The sequence below is a fragment of the Aotus nancymaae genome, unplaced genomic scaffold (genome assembly GCF_030222135.1).
Source record: "Aotus nancymaae isolate 86718 unplaced genomic scaffold, 86718_ANA_hifiasm-v0.15.2.pri h1tg000089l, whole genome shotgun sequence".
Classification (NCBI taxonomy): domain Eukaryota; kingdom Metazoa; phylum Chordata; class Mammalia; order Primates; family Aotidae; genus Aotus; species Aotus nancymaae.
The window spans coordinates 24,146,354-24,163,519 of record NW_026988504.1 but is presented as its reverse complement, the minus strand read 5'-3'; the positions used below and the strand labels follow the sequence as shown (position 1 = coordinate 24,163,519).

At 46.7% G+C, this 17,166-nt stretch overlaps 2 protein-coding genes across 2 annotated transcripts in view; one reads left to right on the top strand and one right to left on the bottom strand.

Annotated features, from left to right (window-relative positions):
• The window catches only part of RETREG3 (reticulophagy regulator family member 3), a 30,333-nt gene extending 19,383 nt beyond the window's left edge, over positions 1 to 10,950 (bottom strand). The window contains exon 1 of the mRNA XM_012443902.3: positions 10,634 to 10,950. Coding sequence (XP_012299325.1) covers positions 10,634 to 10,872 — 239 coding nt within the window. The 5' untranslated portion in view covers positions 10,873 to 10,950. The remainder of the gene's footprint in view (positions 1 to 10,633) is intronic.
• A 265-nt stretch (positions 10,951 to 11,215) lies between these two features.
• Positions 11,216 to 16,751, top strand: TUBG1 (tubulin gamma 1). Its single transcript, XM_012443904.2, has 11 exons — positions 11,216 to 11,309; positions 11,635 to 11,747; positions 11,950 to 12,117; positions 13,589 to 13,657; positions 13,940 to 14,019; positions 14,449 to 14,575; positions 15,164 to 15,250; positions 15,366 to 15,515; positions 15,773 to 15,925; positions 16,009 to 16,170; positions 16,357 to 16,751. The coding sequence occupies exons 1-11, from the start codon at positions 11,261 to 11,263 to the stop codon at positions 16,552 to 16,554; spliced, it is 1,356 nt and encodes a 451-aa protein (XP_012299327.1). The 5' UTR covers positions 11,216 to 11,260; the 3' UTR covers positions 16,555 to 16,751.
• Positions 16,752 to 17,166: the final 415 nt, after the last annotated feature.

The window sequence follows — 17,166 nt, the reverse complement described above, 5'->3', positions numbered from 1 at the left end:
TGTAGGCTCACAGTTTATTTTTTCTTAATGATTTTTTTTTAGACAGGGCCTTGCTCTGTTGCCCAGGCTGGGGTGCAGTGGCAGGAACACAGTTCACTGCAGCCTGAACCTCCTGGGCTCAACCAGTCCTCTTGCCTCAGCCTCCTCAGTAGCTGCGACTATAGACATGCACCACAACACCTAGCTAATTATTTAAAAAATTTTTTTAGAGACAGGGTCTTGATATGTTGCCCAGGCTGGTCTCAAACTCCTGGGCTCAAGCAATCCTGCTACCTCAGCCTCTCAAAGTGCTGGGATTACTGGCATGAGCCACTGCACCCAACTATCATATTTATTTTTTCTTATTTTTATTTTTAAATTAAATTTTTATATTTATTTGAATAGAAACAGGGCCTCACTATGTTGCCCAGGCTGGTCTCAAACTCCTGGCCTCTAATGATCCTCCTGCCTCACCTGGTCTATTTTTTCTTATTTCAAAGGCAAGTTTACTAGTGAAAGTTTAGATAATTAATAATTATTATTTGTTCTTTTATTTTTTTTGCCACAAGAACAGCATGAAAAGATAAATAATAATTGGAGAAGAAAATAAAAAATAAAACAGCCTTGCCAAAAAAAAACCAGTTTGTAAACCTGAATCTGATTAAGCCTCCTACCAGTTTACAGGCAATATAGAGCACAGGGGCACCTGCTAAGTGATAAGGAAGTAGTCAGCAAAACGTAGTCTGTAAGACAAAAGGGTATTTTCAACACAATAGAGCAATCAGTCAGAATACATAGACATCACATAGATCCCAGCCCAAACTGTCTTAAATAAAAAAGGAGCAGGGAGTAGTGACTCACACCTGTAATCCCAACTCCTGGGGAGGCTAAGGCAGCGATCATTTCAGCCCAGTAGCTGGAGACCAGCCCGGGCAACATGGTGAAACCCCGTCTCCACAAAAAATACAGAAATTAGTTGGACGTGGTGGTAGGTGCCTGTCGTCCTAGCTACTTGGGAGGCTGAGGTGGGAAGATACCTTAAATCTGAGAAATTAAGGTTGCAGTGAGCCGTTATCGTGCCAATGTACTCAAGCCTGGGTGACAGAGCAAGACTCTATCTTAAAAAAACAAAAAAGCAAAACAAAAAACCCACCTACACACTAACAAATTGGTGTGTGGGGAAAAAAAGTTTAAAAAAAAAAAAAAACACAACACAACACAACAGGCTAGGTATGGTAGCTAAAGCCTGTAATCCCAACACTTAGGGAGGCTGAGGCAGGAGGATCACTTGAGGCCAAGAGTTTGAGACCAGCCTGGGCAACACAGCAAGACTTCATCTCTACTAAAAATAAAAACATTAGCCAGGTGTGGTGGTGCAGGCTTGTAGTCCTAGCTACTTGGGAATCTGAGGTGGGAGGATTGGTAGAGCCAGAAGACTGAGGCTGCAGTGAGTTCTGATTGTGCCACTGCACTACAGCTTGGAAGACAGAGCAAGACCCTGTCTCAAAAAGAAAAAAAAGGTATTTATGACATTTATAAGAAAACCGGAAATGTGAACACTGACTAGAATCATTAATTTTTGGCATGTGATAATGATGGTAGACGCCTCTTTTTTTTTTGAGTCAGAGTCTTGCTCTATCACCCAGACTGGAATGCAATGGCGCGATCTCGGCTCACTGCAACCTTCAACTCCTGAGTTCAGGGAATTCTCCTGCCTCAGCCTTCCGAGTAGCTGGGATTACAGGCACCCGCCATCACACCCAACCAATTTTTGTATTTTCAGTAGATAGGATTTCACCATTTTGGCCAGGCTGGTTTCGAACTCCTGACCTCATGATCCACCCACCTCGGCCTCCCAAAGTGCTGGGATTACAGGCTTGAGCCACCGCACGTGGCAGTAGATGTTTCTTAAAGTCTTATTTTTCAGAAAAATATGCTGACTAGATTAAATGATATGACACATCAAGAATTTGTCTCAAAATAATAAGGAAGAGGTAGAAAAGAACTGGGGCATGAAAGACATAAAATTGGCCATGAATTTAAAAAAATAATATTATGTACATGGTGGTACATAATATTATTCTGTCTACTTACACATGTTTTAAGCTTTTCATAATAAAACATTTTAAGAATGATCCATTATCCACATATGTACTCTAAAAAATGTGAAGAGAGGCTATTCTCTTCATTTAAAAATTCACATGTAAAAACACTATGGTTTTAAAACTTTTTTCACATAATACACAGACAATTAGCCTGATGTGGTGGTACACTCCTATGGTCCCAACCATGAGGTGGGATCATCACTTGAGCCCAGGAGTTCCAGGGTACAGTGAGCCATGATCAACTGCAATCCAGCCTGGGTGACAGAGTGAAACCTCATCTCAAAAAAACAAAAAACAATGAATGGGCCGGGCACGGTGGCTCATGCCTGTAACTCCAGCACTTTGGGAGGCTGAACAAGCAGATTACTTCAAGTCAGGAGTTCAAGACCAGCCTGGCCAACATGGTGAAACCCCATCTGCAAAAAATACAAAAATTAGCTAGGCGTGGTGGTGGGTGCCTGTAATCTCAACTACTTGGGAGGCTGAGGCAGGAGAATTGCTGGAATCCAGGAGGTGGAGGTAGCAGTGAGTAGAGATCATGCCACTCCACTCCAACCTGGGCAACAGAGCAAGACTCCATCTCTTTTTTTTTTTTTTTTTTTTTTTAAAGATGGGGTTTCACCATGATGGCCAGGCTGGTCTTGAACTCCTGACCTAGCACCTCGGCCTCCCAAAGTGCTAGGATTACAGGCGTGAGCTACCGTGCCCGGCCAGCAAGACTCCATCTCAAAATAAATAAATAAATAAACAAACAAACTAAAAAGTTTCCAACTTCTTTTTTTGAGACGGAGTGTCGGTATTAACTTTTTTTTTTTTTTAAACAAATAGTTTTATTGGTTGGGCAAGATGGCTCACATCTGCACTTTGGGAGGCTGAGGTGGGTGGATCACTTGAGGTCAAGAGTTCAAGACCACCCTGGCCAACTTGTGAAACTCTCTCTCTATTAAATATACAAAAATTAGTTGGGCACAGTGGTACACACCTGTAGTCCCAGCTACTCAGGAGGCTAAGGCAGGAGAATTGCTCGAACTTGGAAGGCAGAGGTTGCAGTGAGCTGAGATGGTGCCACTGCACTCTAGCATGGGTCACAGAGCAAGACTCTGCCTCCAAAAAAAAAAAAAAAAAAAAAAAATTGCTTTATTGAGATAATGGTTTATATACCATAAAATTCACTTTTAAATCATCTAATTCATCTGCCAGCAGCAAAGATGAAAAAGAAAAAATTGTCCAATTCAATGGTTTTTAGTATAGTCACAGAGCTGTACAACTAACACTATTATCTAATTTTAGAACATTTTCATCACTCCAAAAGAAACCCATACCCATTAGCATTCATTCTCCATTTCCCACAGTCCTGGAAAAGATATTAACTTCTTAAGTGGCTTAAAATATGTTACCAAACTACTTGCTAGAAAGGCTGTGCAATTTATGCTACTACCAGCCGTATGACCATTTTTCCATATTTTCCCAGAATTAAATATAACCATTAAAAATACTTAAGGCCAGGCGTGGCGGCTCACGCCTGTAATCCGAGCACTTTGGGAGGCCAAGGTGGGTGGATTGCTGGAGGACAGGAGTTCAAGACCAGCCTGGGCAACATGGTGAAACCCTGTCTCTACGAAAAATACAAAAAAAATTAGCCAGGTGTGCTGACACACCTGTAGTCCCTGCTACCTGAGAGGCTGAAGTGGGAAGATGGCTTGAGCCCAGGAGGTTGCAGTGAGCCATGATCATGCCACTGCTCTCAAACCTGGGTGACAGTGAGACCCTGTCTCAAAAAAAAAAAAAACCCACAAAACCTTAAGATAGAAATTAGTAAATCATTGCCATTTACATATATTTAAATTCTTTTATTATTTGTGAGAGTGAAATTTTATATATCCATTGATTTTTTTTTTTCCTCTTGTGAACTGTCCCTCTACTTTGTCAGGGGCTAAAATCCAATTAAATTATCAGTCTAAATAAACTATCCCTAGAATAGCAACTGGTGTCCAGAAACATCGTGAGAAATTCCAGAACCAAACATAATGTTTTGTAGTTAACTATACCATGCAGACTCACTATTAGTACCAGTAAATTAAAGTTTGCTATAATCATAAAATAATGAGCACGTCTCTTTTCAATCAAAGACACAATTTCTAGGTTCCTTTGTTATTACAAAGTAAGCTTGTCTCAAGGGCACTTGAAAACAAAGCAACCCATTCTACAGGGACAGAAAGCCTGTAACTGTACAGCACTTATGACTGCCTGGTTAATGAGCCCAAGTTACCAGTAAATTCAAAGGAAAAATTAACGCAACCTATATCATGTAGTGATAGTTGTTGCTTGCCAAACCAAACCAAACCAAACCAAACAAAACCAGAAATGAAACCAGCTAGCTGCTGACAGTGAAGAGAAAGTACTCAACCTTACAATTAGGGCAGATAAAAACTAAAGGCAAAGGGGAACTAAATCAAGGCATCCTTGAGTGTCTTCTTGGCTAACAAAGATAAGAACCCTGCAAAGACTATCATCAGGAACATTTGCTCAACAGATTTCATTTGAAATTTGATGTGCAGATTTTTTTTTTTTAACAGAACAAATATCTCTACTTAAATGGGTCCCCTCTTCCATTTCTTGTTCCTATATTATTTACTCAAATCCTAACTTTCTAAATCAGAATTGCTACATACCTTTAATCACTTCTTAGGTCATTTAAAAAAATTTTTTTTTGGGGGGGAAGGAGACAATTTTTACATTTCATTTGTGAAATAATAAATTCTATAATAACCTCCTAGAAATACAGCATGGTTGACTGAGACCAGCGACTGTAAAAACAGATCCCAACAGAGATCTCTACAGGGACTCAGCTAGTGAATTGCTCTAAAACAATATTACTAATTCAAAGAGTACCTAGATTCACAGATGGTTTTTTCTTTTTTTCTTTTGTTTTGAGATGGAGATTAGTTTTGTCGCCTAGGATGGAGTGCAGTGGCATGATCTCAGCTCATCACAACCTCCGTCTCCCAGGTTCAAGCGATTCTCCTGCCTCAGCCTCCCAAGTAGCTGGAATTACAGGCATGCCCAGCTCATTTTTGTATTTTTAGTAGAGATAGAGTTTCACCATGTTGGTCAGGCTGGTCTTGAACTGCTGACCTCGTGATCCGCCTGCCTCGGCCTCCCAAAGTGCTGGGATTGCAGGTATGAGCCACCGTGCCCAGACTCACAGATTGTTAAAACCAGAAAGCAGTCAAGGTGCAGTGGGTCATGCCTGTAATCCTAGCACTTTAGGATGCCAAGTTGGGAGGACTGTTAGAACTGAGGAGTCTGAGACCAGCCTGGGCACCACAGTGAGACTCTGCCTCTAGAAAAATTTTTTTGACCGGGTGAGATGGCTCACGCCTGTAATCCCAGCACTTTGGGAGGCCAAAGCGGGTGGAACACGAGGTCAGGAGTTCAAGACCAGCCTGGCCAAGATGGTGAAACCTGTCTCTACTAAAAATACAAAAATTAGCCAGGCACAGTGTCAGGAGCTTGTAATTCCAGCTATTCGGGAGGCTGAGGCAAGGGAATCACTTGAACCAGAGCGGCAGAGGTGGCAGTGAGCCGAGATCAAACCACTGCACTCTAGCCTGGGTAACAGAGTGAGACTCCATCTCAAAAAAAAACCATTTTTTTAAAATAGGCTGGGCCCAGTGGCACGTGTCTCTAGTCCCAGCTACCAGGATGACTGAGGCAGGTACACTGCTGGAGCCCAGGAGGTAGAGGCTGCAGTGAGCTATGATTGTGCCACTGCACTCCAGCCTGGGCAACAGAGTGAGATCTGACCCCACCACACACACCATCACCTTTGCCCTGCAAAAAAAAAAAAACTGGAAAAGGGCTCAGCAGTTATATATCCCTCTTTGAACTACATGCTCTTCATCTCAGGTGGGAGAGGGAGCTTGGAGTTCACACATTTCCAGGGTTCATTTACCCTCCTCTGATCTCAGAGTAGGAGAGTCAAACCAAAAAGTTACCCAAACCTGTTCTTTTCTGATCCTGTCAGGATACATGCTTGCTGACTCTCATATTCTTCCCCCAAATCACTCATTTACAGACAAGATTGAAGCTAATGAAAACACAAGCGATTAGAAGGAATGGCCTGACATTTCTATTATTGTCCTAGAGATAACAGATTAGTGACCAGAAGTAATCTAGGCTGGAAGATGTCTGATATGGCCACCATAAATTCTCTGACACCTGAAAAAAAAAAAAAAAGTCTAAAAACCTTGAAATACTATAGTGACAAGATATCTACATCTATCTCCATTTTTTTTTAATATGTAAGAGGGCATATTCAGAGGTACAGCAAAATATGACCGATGATACAAAACATTGAAAATTAAGAGCTACCTACCTGAATTCTGATGGTTTTTTTTTATACTCCTATCCAATCTTCTAATACCTCAAAATGCATAAAAATCTCAGTTAATGATATGCCATTTTTGTGCCATCGTTCAATACAAATAATAAAAGAGTAACTAAATATTTCAGATTTGATTTTTCTGACTTGAGCTAATGATCCTCCTCCCTTTCCTAAATATTTACAATGATTGAGAACTGAACAGTCACTCTTCGACATTCCTAAACAAAATGTTAACACTCACACTCAGTATGACACTATAGAATGTGAAGTCCAAATTTCATTTTAAATCTCTAATTACCGACCAAGGAAGCTCATTTCCCCAAACAATTCTGTGAAGGCCAATGCCAAACTATCCAAGTTTCTGGAGACTTAACACCATCTGTACCTTTCATAGGCAGAAGTCCTCTCCAGAAATGGCATACCCAACTGTTATTTCAGTCTCAAGAGTCACATCCTTGGCTGGGAGCAGTGGCTCACGCCTGCAATCGCAGCACTCTGGGAGGCTGAGACAGGTGGATCACCTGAGGTCAGGAGATCAAGACCAACCTGGTCAACACGGTGAAACTCTGTTTCTACTAAAACTACAAAAATTAGCCGGGCATGATGATGGGTGCCTGTAATCCCAGCTACTCGGGAGGCTGAGGTGGGAGAATCGCTTGAACCCGGGTGGCAGAAGTTGCAGTGAGCCAAGATCGTGCCATTGCACTCCGGCCTGGGTGACAGAGCGAGACTCTGTCTCAAAAAACAAACAAACAAAAAAAGTCACATCCTCATTTTGTTGTCTCTCTCCCGTACCTTCTTAAAGTGTGATGAAACTGTAACAAGAGTAACTGTGTTCTGGATACACAGCAGGCAAGTTACTAGGAAATGTCGGAGATAAAGACCAATCATAGCAATGCTTTAAGAGATACAGAGGGGCCAGGCACAGTGGCTCAAGCCTGTGATCTCAGCACTTTGGGAGGCCGAGGCGGGTGGATCACAAGGTCAAGAGATCGAGACCATCCTGGTCAACATGGTGAAACCCCATCTCTACTAATACAAAAAATTAGCTGGGCATGGTGGCACGTGCCTGTAATCCCAGCTACTCAGGAGGCTGAGGCAGGAGAATTGCCTGAACCCAGGAGGCGGAGGTTGCAGTGAGCCGAGATCGTGCCATTGCACTCCAGCCTGGGTAACGAGTGAAACTCCATCTCAAAAAAAAAAAAAAGAGATCCAGAGTACAAAAGGGGTTCTGAGTAAGCCTCTAAACATAGCATATTAACAAGCTTAAGTATACACTGGTAGGGGCCAGCAAATTAAAGCTATCTGTAACATCTAAAGGTATGTCCCAGTCACAGCAGCTCCTTATGTGCAGACCTCAACCTCACATTCTGCTTCAGAAACCTCTCTCAGACAAGCAGCAGATGAAAGGTCTCCTCCTCAAAAAGAAAAACATACATGCTACCAATTCATTTGCATTAATAAATCTTTGGTTTAAAATCCATTTAAGGCCCGGTACAGTGCAGTGGCTTACACCTGTAATCCCAACACGCTGGGAGGCCGAGGCAGGTAGATCACCTGAGGTCAGAAGTTCAAGACCAGCCTGGCCAACAAGGTGAAATCCTGTTTCTACTAAAAATACAAAAATTAGCCATGCATGATGGCGGGTGCCTGTAATCCCAGCTACTCAGGAGGCTGAGGTGGGAGAATGGCTCGAATCTGGTAGGCAGAAGTTGCAGTGAGCCAAGATCATGCCATTGCACTCCAGCCTGGGCAACAGAGCAAGATTGTATCTTAAAAAAAAAAAGTCACATCTTCATTTTGTTGTCTCTCTCCCACACCTTCTTAAAGTGTGATGAGCTCAGGAGTTCGAGATGGCCTGGGCAACCTGGTTAAACCCTGTCTCTACAAAAAATGCAAAAATTAGCCAGGCATTGGTGGCTTTCGCCTGTAGTCCCAGCTACTCAGGAGGCTGAGGTGAGAGGATCGCTTAAGCCTGGGAAGTGGAGGTTGCTATGAGCTGAGATCACGCCACTGCACTCCAGCCCGGATGACAGTGAGACCCTGTCTCAAAAATAAATAAATAACAATTAAAAAACAAAAAATAGGCCGGGCACAGTGGCTCACACCTGTAATCCCAGCACTTTGGGAGGCTGAGGTGGGCAAATCATCTGAGGTCGGGAGTTCGAGACCAGCCTGACCAACATGGAGAAACCCCGTCTCTACTAAAAATACAAAATTAGCTGGGCGTGGTGGCACACACCTGTAATCTCAGCTACTCAGAAGGCTGGGGCAGGAGAATTGCTTGAACCCGAGAGGTGGAGGTTGCAGTGAGCCAAGATCCCACCATTGCACTCCAGCCTGGGCAACAAGAGCAAAACCCTGTCTCAAAAAAATAAAATAAAATCCATTTATACCCTGATAAAGTGTTTTTTTTTTTTCATCAGGTGGTCATACTTTGATACAAATTGCTTTAATGAGGACCAGCCTTCTTGCTAGGGGTACCAAAACCACTGTGGAAAACGTTTTGACTGGATAAACACTCTTCGGTGAGGTGCTAGAGTGAAGGATTTCTGACAGAGAGCAATGGGAATCAGTACCTAGAGGTCAAGGAAGAAGCATTTGGCTGGACATGGTGGCTATATTGCCTATAATCCCAGGACTTTGGGAGGCCAAGGCAGGAGGATCACCAGAGCCTAGGAGTTTGAGACCAGCCTGGGCAATATAGTGAGACCCTGTCTCTACAAAAAATTTTTAAAATTAGCCATGCATGGAAGTGTGCACCTGTAGTCCCAACTACTGTGGAGGCTGAGGTGGGAGGATTGTTTGAGCCCAGGAAGTGGAGGTTGTAATGAGCTGAGATCATACCACTATACTCCAGCCTGAGTGACAGAGCAAGATCTTGTCTCAAAAAAAAAAAAAAAAAGAGGAAAAAGCACTACCAAAAATAAATGACGAATATAGTAGCAAAAGTTTACCATAAAGTTTGCTAAAGACTCTGGAAGCCACAAATGCCAGAGACTACTGTGACACCTTTAACTGGGTCTCTTTCAAACTAGGAGAGGATTAGCTTAATAGCTGAACACTGACTTCGGGTCAATGAACTTGGAATTATTTGCTCTGCTTCAGCTTACTGAAAATCTTTCAAAGTATAATAAACATTTTTATTTTAAAACCACTAATTTTAAGGGGAAACCTATTTTTAACCAAACACATTTAAAAAAACACACATATTTTGTTGTTTCAGGCTTATCCAGAATAGTCCTAATCCATTCAGCTGCAGAAGGCCCGCTATAATTCAGTTCCCTTGGAACCTCCCCCGTTTTGAATAAATCCAAAATTATGATTGGTAGATCCTATGAAGTCCTAGGTCCACTTTAGGTGATGAACAACTGAAAGAAGCAGCAGTTCCATATTCACAGAGCATGACACATACATATAAAGCATATTTATAGTGCCACTTTTCCAGCGCAGGAAAACTCACACACTATTAGACAGACATCCTCAATTTCCTTGCCTATAAACCATGCCTCTCTAATTCCTTGGAACAGGGAGGAATTACAATCACAGGTGGCTTTGAAACGGGAGAAATCTCCATCATCATTTCCTAACTGTTCTTTAAAAGCTTGTAATTTTCTTTCAAGTTTCAGCTTTAGGGGCTCACACCGACTCTCAGACTTCATAAACTTCCTTCCTTGATATATAACATGCTAATTCATGCGAACCGCTCAAAATTGTTTTAAAATCACACCTATGGATACCTTTGCAAGACCTCACGCCTCTACTCCCAACAATAGTAAAACCTCTGGAAACAATCTACAACTTGCACTTGAGCAGACAAGGGAAAGGAAGTGATGGCTTTAAAGGGTCGCAGCTTTCCTGGGCTCCAAAGAGGCGCCCTCGTTCAGTCCTGAGAGGCTCAAGAGGTTACCAGAAGCTCCCGCCAGAAGTGCGGGGCGGGGGTGCGGGCGTAGGTAAAGCAGAGAAGATGGGTGGACAGCCCTGGGAAGAACTGGGGTGCCTAAGCCTGCAGGCGGGATGGAGTGTAAGGAGGTGAGGCAAAATTAGGCAGATACAGGAAGGAGCCAGTGGAGCGAAGAAAACAGGGCAGGCGTGAAGTAGAGCCCTAGTGGAACCGACGAATTCGGGACTCTGAGGGTTTTCGAGGGTCCAGTTCTCTCACCAGAAAGCCGCGTTCAGCCCCAGGCACCACAGGGCGCTCCTGGCTGGCCGCTCCCACACCAGGGCTGCCTGCACTCGACTCAGCAGAGGCTCGTAAGGCCCCAGCACCTCCACCAGGACCCGCTGCGCCGCCTCAACCTGCTGGTCCCGCTCCCAGGAGCCTGACACATCTCTGCGGCCCCTGAAAGTCGACCCCGAAGCCGGGCCTGGGGTAGTAGCCACCCCCTCAGCCTCCGCCATCTCCCCCCGGCAGCCACAACATCCGGGGCCGTTGCCCGACAGTCACAATAACAGCAACTGCGCAGATGCGCGATTGGACTGGGGAGGTCGCTTCGCACCACAAAGCGCTTCCGCGCAGGCCCAAGCACGCGTCCACCCAGAGAGGAGGGAGGACGCTGCGTCAAAGTACAACGCCCGCGCGAAGGCGCCTAGCCCGATACGAAGCTGCGCACGCGCAATATGGATGAATGAAGGCCAATGCTTAAGGACGTGCCATTCACTGCCAGAACTCGGTTCTCATTGGAGCGGAGGAAATCTGTGGGTGGAGCTGGTTGTTTGGCGCCTGCGTCTTGCGGCGAGCGGGCTGGCGTGCGGCGGGAGCGGCTGCAACGCCCGTGCCTGAGGAGCGATGCCGAGGGAAATCATCACCCTACAGTTGGGCCAGTGCGGCAATCAGAGTGAGCGAAACTCCGGCCCTTCAGCTAGCCCGGTTCCTTAGCGTTAATGGGATCTCGCTGTGGGATCCTGGACTCCATCTGTCCTTGCCAGAATTGTAGTTCTCTGAAAGGCGAGACATCCCTGACCCAATGTCCCCTTGCCTTCTTAACCCCGAGGGGCCCTCCCCTGCCCAGTCGCTGGCGTACAGTCCTTTCCTCAGACACGGGAGAGTCCTGCGGCTTGACTTCTTATCCCAGGACGCAGGCGCCCAGTCCCCCAGCTCTTGATTGGAACCTGCCCGAACCTAGATATCTTCTTTCTCCCCTACGCACCCCTTCCCCCCAGTTGGGTTCGAGTTCTGGAAACAGCTGTGCGCCGAGCATGGTATCAGCCCCGAGGGCATCGTGGAGGAGTTTGCCACCGAGGGCACTGACCGCAAGGACGTCTTTTTCTACCAGGTGCCCCCAGCAACTTGGCCAGGGGTGGCAGTGGCCCAAAGGGCTGGAAGGGAAGGGAGTGGCCTGGTACTGGGAGCCCCGCTGGGCAAAGGGGCCAGGCGGCTGGCTTGAGGAGGGAGGGCCGGAGGGAGCCAGAGTTGGGAGGACTTAGGACTTGGGCCGCCCTGGCTGATTGGGCTTCCTCCTGGACTCTCCCTGACAGGCAGATGACGAGCACTACATCCCCCGGGCCGTGCTGCTGGACCTGGAGCCCCGGGTGATCCACTCCATCCTCAACTCCCCCTATGCCAAGCTCTACAACCCAGAGAACATCTACCTGTCGGAGCATGGAGGAGGAGCTGGCAACAACTGGGCCAGTGGATTCTCCCAGGTTGTTTCCTATTGCCTGGCAGGGCCCACAACTCCCTGTGTAGGGACAGTCCCTATGATGTCTCCAAGAGAAAGGAAACCAGATCAGGGATGTATGAATGCTGGAGGGAGAGACCTGGCTGCAGGAAGTGGACTATGTAATATTGTCAAGCATCTACACTAGCTAATGCAGTATGCCAGGCCATTCTAAATGCTTTACATATATTAATTTTTTAGAATCTTCCAACAACCCTAGAAGTAAGTACTACAGGTCCACAGTCCCTTATCTGCCTTTCCAGGATCCAAAAAGCCGTGAAACCAAAGGACATTTCCTAACTAGTTTAGCAGCAAAAACTAATCTCAATGAAGACAGGCTGTTTTATAGTTTCTATCCAACTTATTGTCATTACTGATGTTTTTTGTTTTTTGTTTTTTTTTGAGACGGAGTTTCGCTCTTGTTACCCAGGCTGGAGTGCAATGGTGTGATCTCGACTCACCGCAACCTCCGCCTCCTGGGTTCAGGCAATTCTCCTGCCTCAGCCTCCTGAGTAGCTGGGACTACAGGCACGCGCCACCATGCCCAGCTAATTTTTTGTATTTTTAGTAGAGACGGGGTTTCACCATGTTGACCAGGATGGTCTCGATCTCTTGACCTCATGATCCACCTGCCTTGGCCTCCCAAAGTGCTGGGATTATAGCCGTGAGCCACCGCACCCAGCCTACTGATGATTTTTATTACAGAAATACTAATATGTTTCATTAATGTACTTTTGAATCCCACTGGAATTTTATTTAACCTATATTATATATACCATAATACCTTTCTAAAATCTGAAATATTTTGAATTCCAAAACATAACTGCCTCAACACTGTTAGATAAAGGTATATGGATCTGTATTATTACCTTCATTGTACAGATGAGGAAACTGAGGCATAGAGCAATTAAATAGGCTGCCCAGAGCTACACAGAAGTAGAGCCAATAGGCCAGATGTGGTGGCTCATGCCTGTAATCCCAGCACTTTGGGAGGCTGAGACCGTGGATCACCTGAGGTCAGGAGTTGAAGACCAGCCAGGCCAACATGATGAAACCCCATCTCAACTAAAAATACAAAAATTAGCTGGGCATGGTGACAAGTGCCTGTAATGCCAGCTACTCAGGAGGCTGAGGCAGGAGAATTGCTTGAACCCAGGAGGCAGAGGTTGCTATGAGCCAAGATCGCACTATTGCACTCCAACCTGGGTGACACAGTGAGACTCCATTTCCAAAAAAAAAAAAAAAAATAGAGCAAATGTATGAACACAGGTAATCCGGGTTGTAGAGTGCTTTCTTGTAACCACTGCACCGTACTGCCTCTCAGTGTAGATAAAAAGCAGGCAGCTATGCTCCATAAAAGGACTTCTGGTGCTATAAGGTAAGTCGACGGTTGCTTTCCTGAGGTCAGAGTCCTTCCATGGTTCTGTCCCACTCTGACCCTCCCTATGTCTGTACAGGGAGAGAAGATCCACGAGGACATTTTTGACATCATAGACCGGGAAGCAGATGGTAGTGACAGTCTAGAGGTAAGTGTCCCAGGAATGCTGGTAGAACTGACATAGGCAAGGCTTGGCAACACCCTCTAGAAGCGACCTATTAGGAACAATACCCACTCATGTACCATTTGCACTGGACAGAAGCTACCAGGCCTTGCTGGAAACAAGGCAGTCACCTAAGCTGTATAAGTGAGGGTACTGGAGGGAAAGGAAGGGCTTGGGAAAATGGGAGTCCTGAAAAATTATGAGATGGGTCTAGTTTGAAATCCTGCCACTAGATTCCTAGACACTGACTGCCCCTTCCCCATGCAGGGCTTTGTGCTGTGTCACTCCATTGCTGGGGGAACAGGCTCTGGCCTGGGCTCCTACCTCTTAGAACGGCTGAATGACAGGTAAGTTTGTGTTTGGGGATTAGGAAGGGTCACCAACTTGGCTTCCTAAATGACTAGGGGACCCAGCAGGTATAACTCCCTGTTTGCTGGGGCAGGAAAGAGTTCTTCTATTCCCTCCTATAGAGAGGAAAAGGAAGTTACAGTGACTGAGATCCCCATCACACTCCCAGTAGTGGGAACTGGAGCCTAGAATCTGAGCCCTGGATCAAAGTCCGGGGAGTGTGGAGTTGAAAGCCCAGATTCTAAGATGTCTCTGCCCTTCCCCCTGTAGAGTTACAGACTTCCAAAAGTCAAGTCTCCCTTCTCTACTGATCTGACCCCACCCCAGTTTCGACATCAAGATTTAGCTGCTTCTGGACAGTTGTTGGGGAGTACCATGTTCACCACACCTTCAGTCTGTTGCCCTGATCCTTTCCCCAACCCCACCAGGTATCCTAAGAAGCTGGTGCAGACATACTCAGTGTTTCCCAACCAGGACGAGATGAGCGACGTGGTGGTCCAGCCTTACAATTCACTCCTCACACTCAAGAGGTTGACGCAGAATGCAGACTGTGTGGTGAGTCCTGGATTCTGCCTCTCTCAACTCTCAACACCCCACACCCCTTTAGGTCTATAAAATCATTTTTATGTATTTAAAAAAATTCGTTTTAGCCAGGCGCAGTGGCTCATACCTGTAATCCCAGCACTTTGGGAGTCCAAGGTGGTTGGATCGCTTGAGTCTTGGAGTTTGAGACCAGTCTGGGCAACATGGTGAAATCCCTATCTACTAAAAATACAAAAATTAGTCGGGCTTGGTAGTAGTGCCTGTAGTCCCAGCTACTTGGTGGGGCTGAGGCAGAAGGATCACTTAAGCCTCAGAAGCAGAGGTTGCAGTGAGCTGAGATCGTGCCACTGACTGCACTCCAGCCTGGGTGACAAAGCAAGACCCTGTCTCAAAAAAAAAAAAACTGTTTAAACAATTAAGAAGAAAAGAAAAATTAAAAAAACATCTTGAGCCCTCCTTTGCCCCTAGGTCAGTGCAAATAGCTTTCCAGTGGGTCTCTCTGGCCATGAGGCTCAAAGGAAATTAAGCTTCAGAGCCTAGGGTCAGACAGAGTTCCTGTTTTTCCTATCCTGATCAATCTGCTACCTTCTGTCCCCACAGGTGGTGCTGGACAACACAGCCCTGAACCGGATTGCCACAGACCGCCTGCACATCCAGAACCCGTCCTTCTCCCAGATCAACCAGCTGGTGGGCCCCCACTGCTGGACTCCTTTGGACTGGAAGCCCTCCTTGCTGGAGGGTCATCTGGGGAAGGGAGGTCCCACTCAGGCCGAGGCCCATGACATGGCACCCCTGTCCCCAGGTGTCCACCATCATGTCGGCCAGCACCACCACCCTGCGCTACCCCGGCTACATGAACAATGACCTCATCGGCCTCATCGCCTCACTCATCCCCACTCCGCGGCTCCACTTCCTCATGACCGGCTATACCCCGCTCACTACGGACCAGTCAGTAAGAGCAGCCTCAGTGTCCCAGGCCAGGCCGGCCCTGGGCTCAGCAGGCTCTGCCCTAGCCTTTCTCTCCTCCCCTCTGCCCCAGGAGCTGCCCTTTGCGTGCCCCGAGGCACTGCGCTCAGGGACTAGCACAGAGCAGGCCACTTTCTTGTAACTTGCTCTTCACCCTCCCTCTGCTTTTGGCTTCTGCCAAAGAGAAGCCAAAGGGGGACTGTGTCCTGAGCCTGGCTGGGTCCCCATTTCACTGTCCATCAGGTGGCCAGCGTGAGGAAGACCACAGTCCTGGATGTCATGAGGCGGCTCCTGCAGCCCAAGAATGTGATGGTGTCCACAGGCCGAGACCGCCAGACCAACCACTGCTACATCGCCATCCTCAACATCATCCAGGGAGAGGTGGACCCCACCCAGGTAGGGGAGGCCCCTTCATCCTGCACCCTGGACCCACAGGGATAGAGGAGAGGCCACCTCCACTGCTCCTGTACCCACCCCAGGTCCACAAGAGCCTGCAGAGGATCCGGGAACGGAAGTTGGCCAACTTCATCCCATGGGGCCCCGCCAGCATCCAGGTGGCCCTGTCGAGGAAGTCTCCCTACCTGCCCTCGGCCCACCGGGTCAGCGGGCTCATGATGGCCAACCACACCAGCATCTCCTCGGTGAGTCTGACAGTTTGCACCTTTTTTCCCTGAATCAGTCTCCTGATTATACCTCACCTCTCGACATCTGCTGCTCCTGCTTTTAGCTTTTTTGCTGTGGGCATAGCCCAGCCTTGGTTCCCCAGCTTTCTGGGCCATATTATTCTTCAAAGTTCTTTGTAATCCCTGTTTTCTGCACACCCCAAGCTCTTTGAGAGAACCTGTCGCCAATATGACAAGCTGCGGAAGCGGGAGGCCTTCCTGGAGCAGTTCCGCAAGGAGGACATGTTCAAGGAAAACTTTGATGAGATGGACACATCCAGGGAGATTGTGCAGCAGCTCATTGATGAGTACCACGCAGCCACACGGCCAGACTACATCTCCTGGGGCACCCAGGAGCAGTGAGTCCCCCAGGACAGGGACCCTCATCTGCCTTACTGGTTGGCCCAGGCCCTGCCTGACTGACCACCTCCTCAGAGCACAGATCAGGGACCTCATGCATCTCTTTCTCATACACATGCATTCTCTGTTGGCCTGCGAACACATTTACTTCTCCTCTTATAAGACTATTTATCTTTAATAAAGCACTGGATATAAATCAAGTCACTGGTCCCTTTGAAGCCTGTGGGTTCTGGAGACGATGGGGATGCCTGTTGTTTTTCCATCACTCTGACAGGGTCCTCGCCCACTTCCAGCATTTTCATTTCTGAACAAACAGCTTCCCCTTGATTTTTCTTCTGCCTAGTTTTGGAGAACGCTGGTGGGGTTTAACCCACCTGAAATTCCTTTCCAGGGTAAAAAGGCCCACAGATAATACCTTGTTATCCATCTGACCCTTTCTGGGTCCCTGTTCCCTCCCACCCTCACTGAAAAACGTGAATATTCCACCAGGTTCACGTTTCCACATCAGAGTGTCTGGTTCATCACAACCTCAGGTCTGAGGCCACCACCCTGCCACTAGGCAGTGAACAAGCAATGGAGTCCAACCAAATGCCTTTAAGCTTCTAGCAAGCAGTC

Coding starts and splice junctions, on each gene's coding strand:
- TUBG1 (XM_012443904.2), top strand. CDS start 11,261: ATGCCGAGGGAAATCATCACCCTACAGTTGGGCCAGTGCGGCAATCAG. Junction 13,658..13,939: donor ATGGTAGTGACAGTCTAGAG/GTAAGTGTCCCA, acceptor TTCCCCATGCAG/GGCTTTGTGCTGTGTCACTC. Junction 14,020..14,448: donor TTAGAACGGCTGAATGACAG/GTAAGTTTGTGT, acceptor CAACCCCACCAG/GTATCCTAAGAAGCTGGTGC.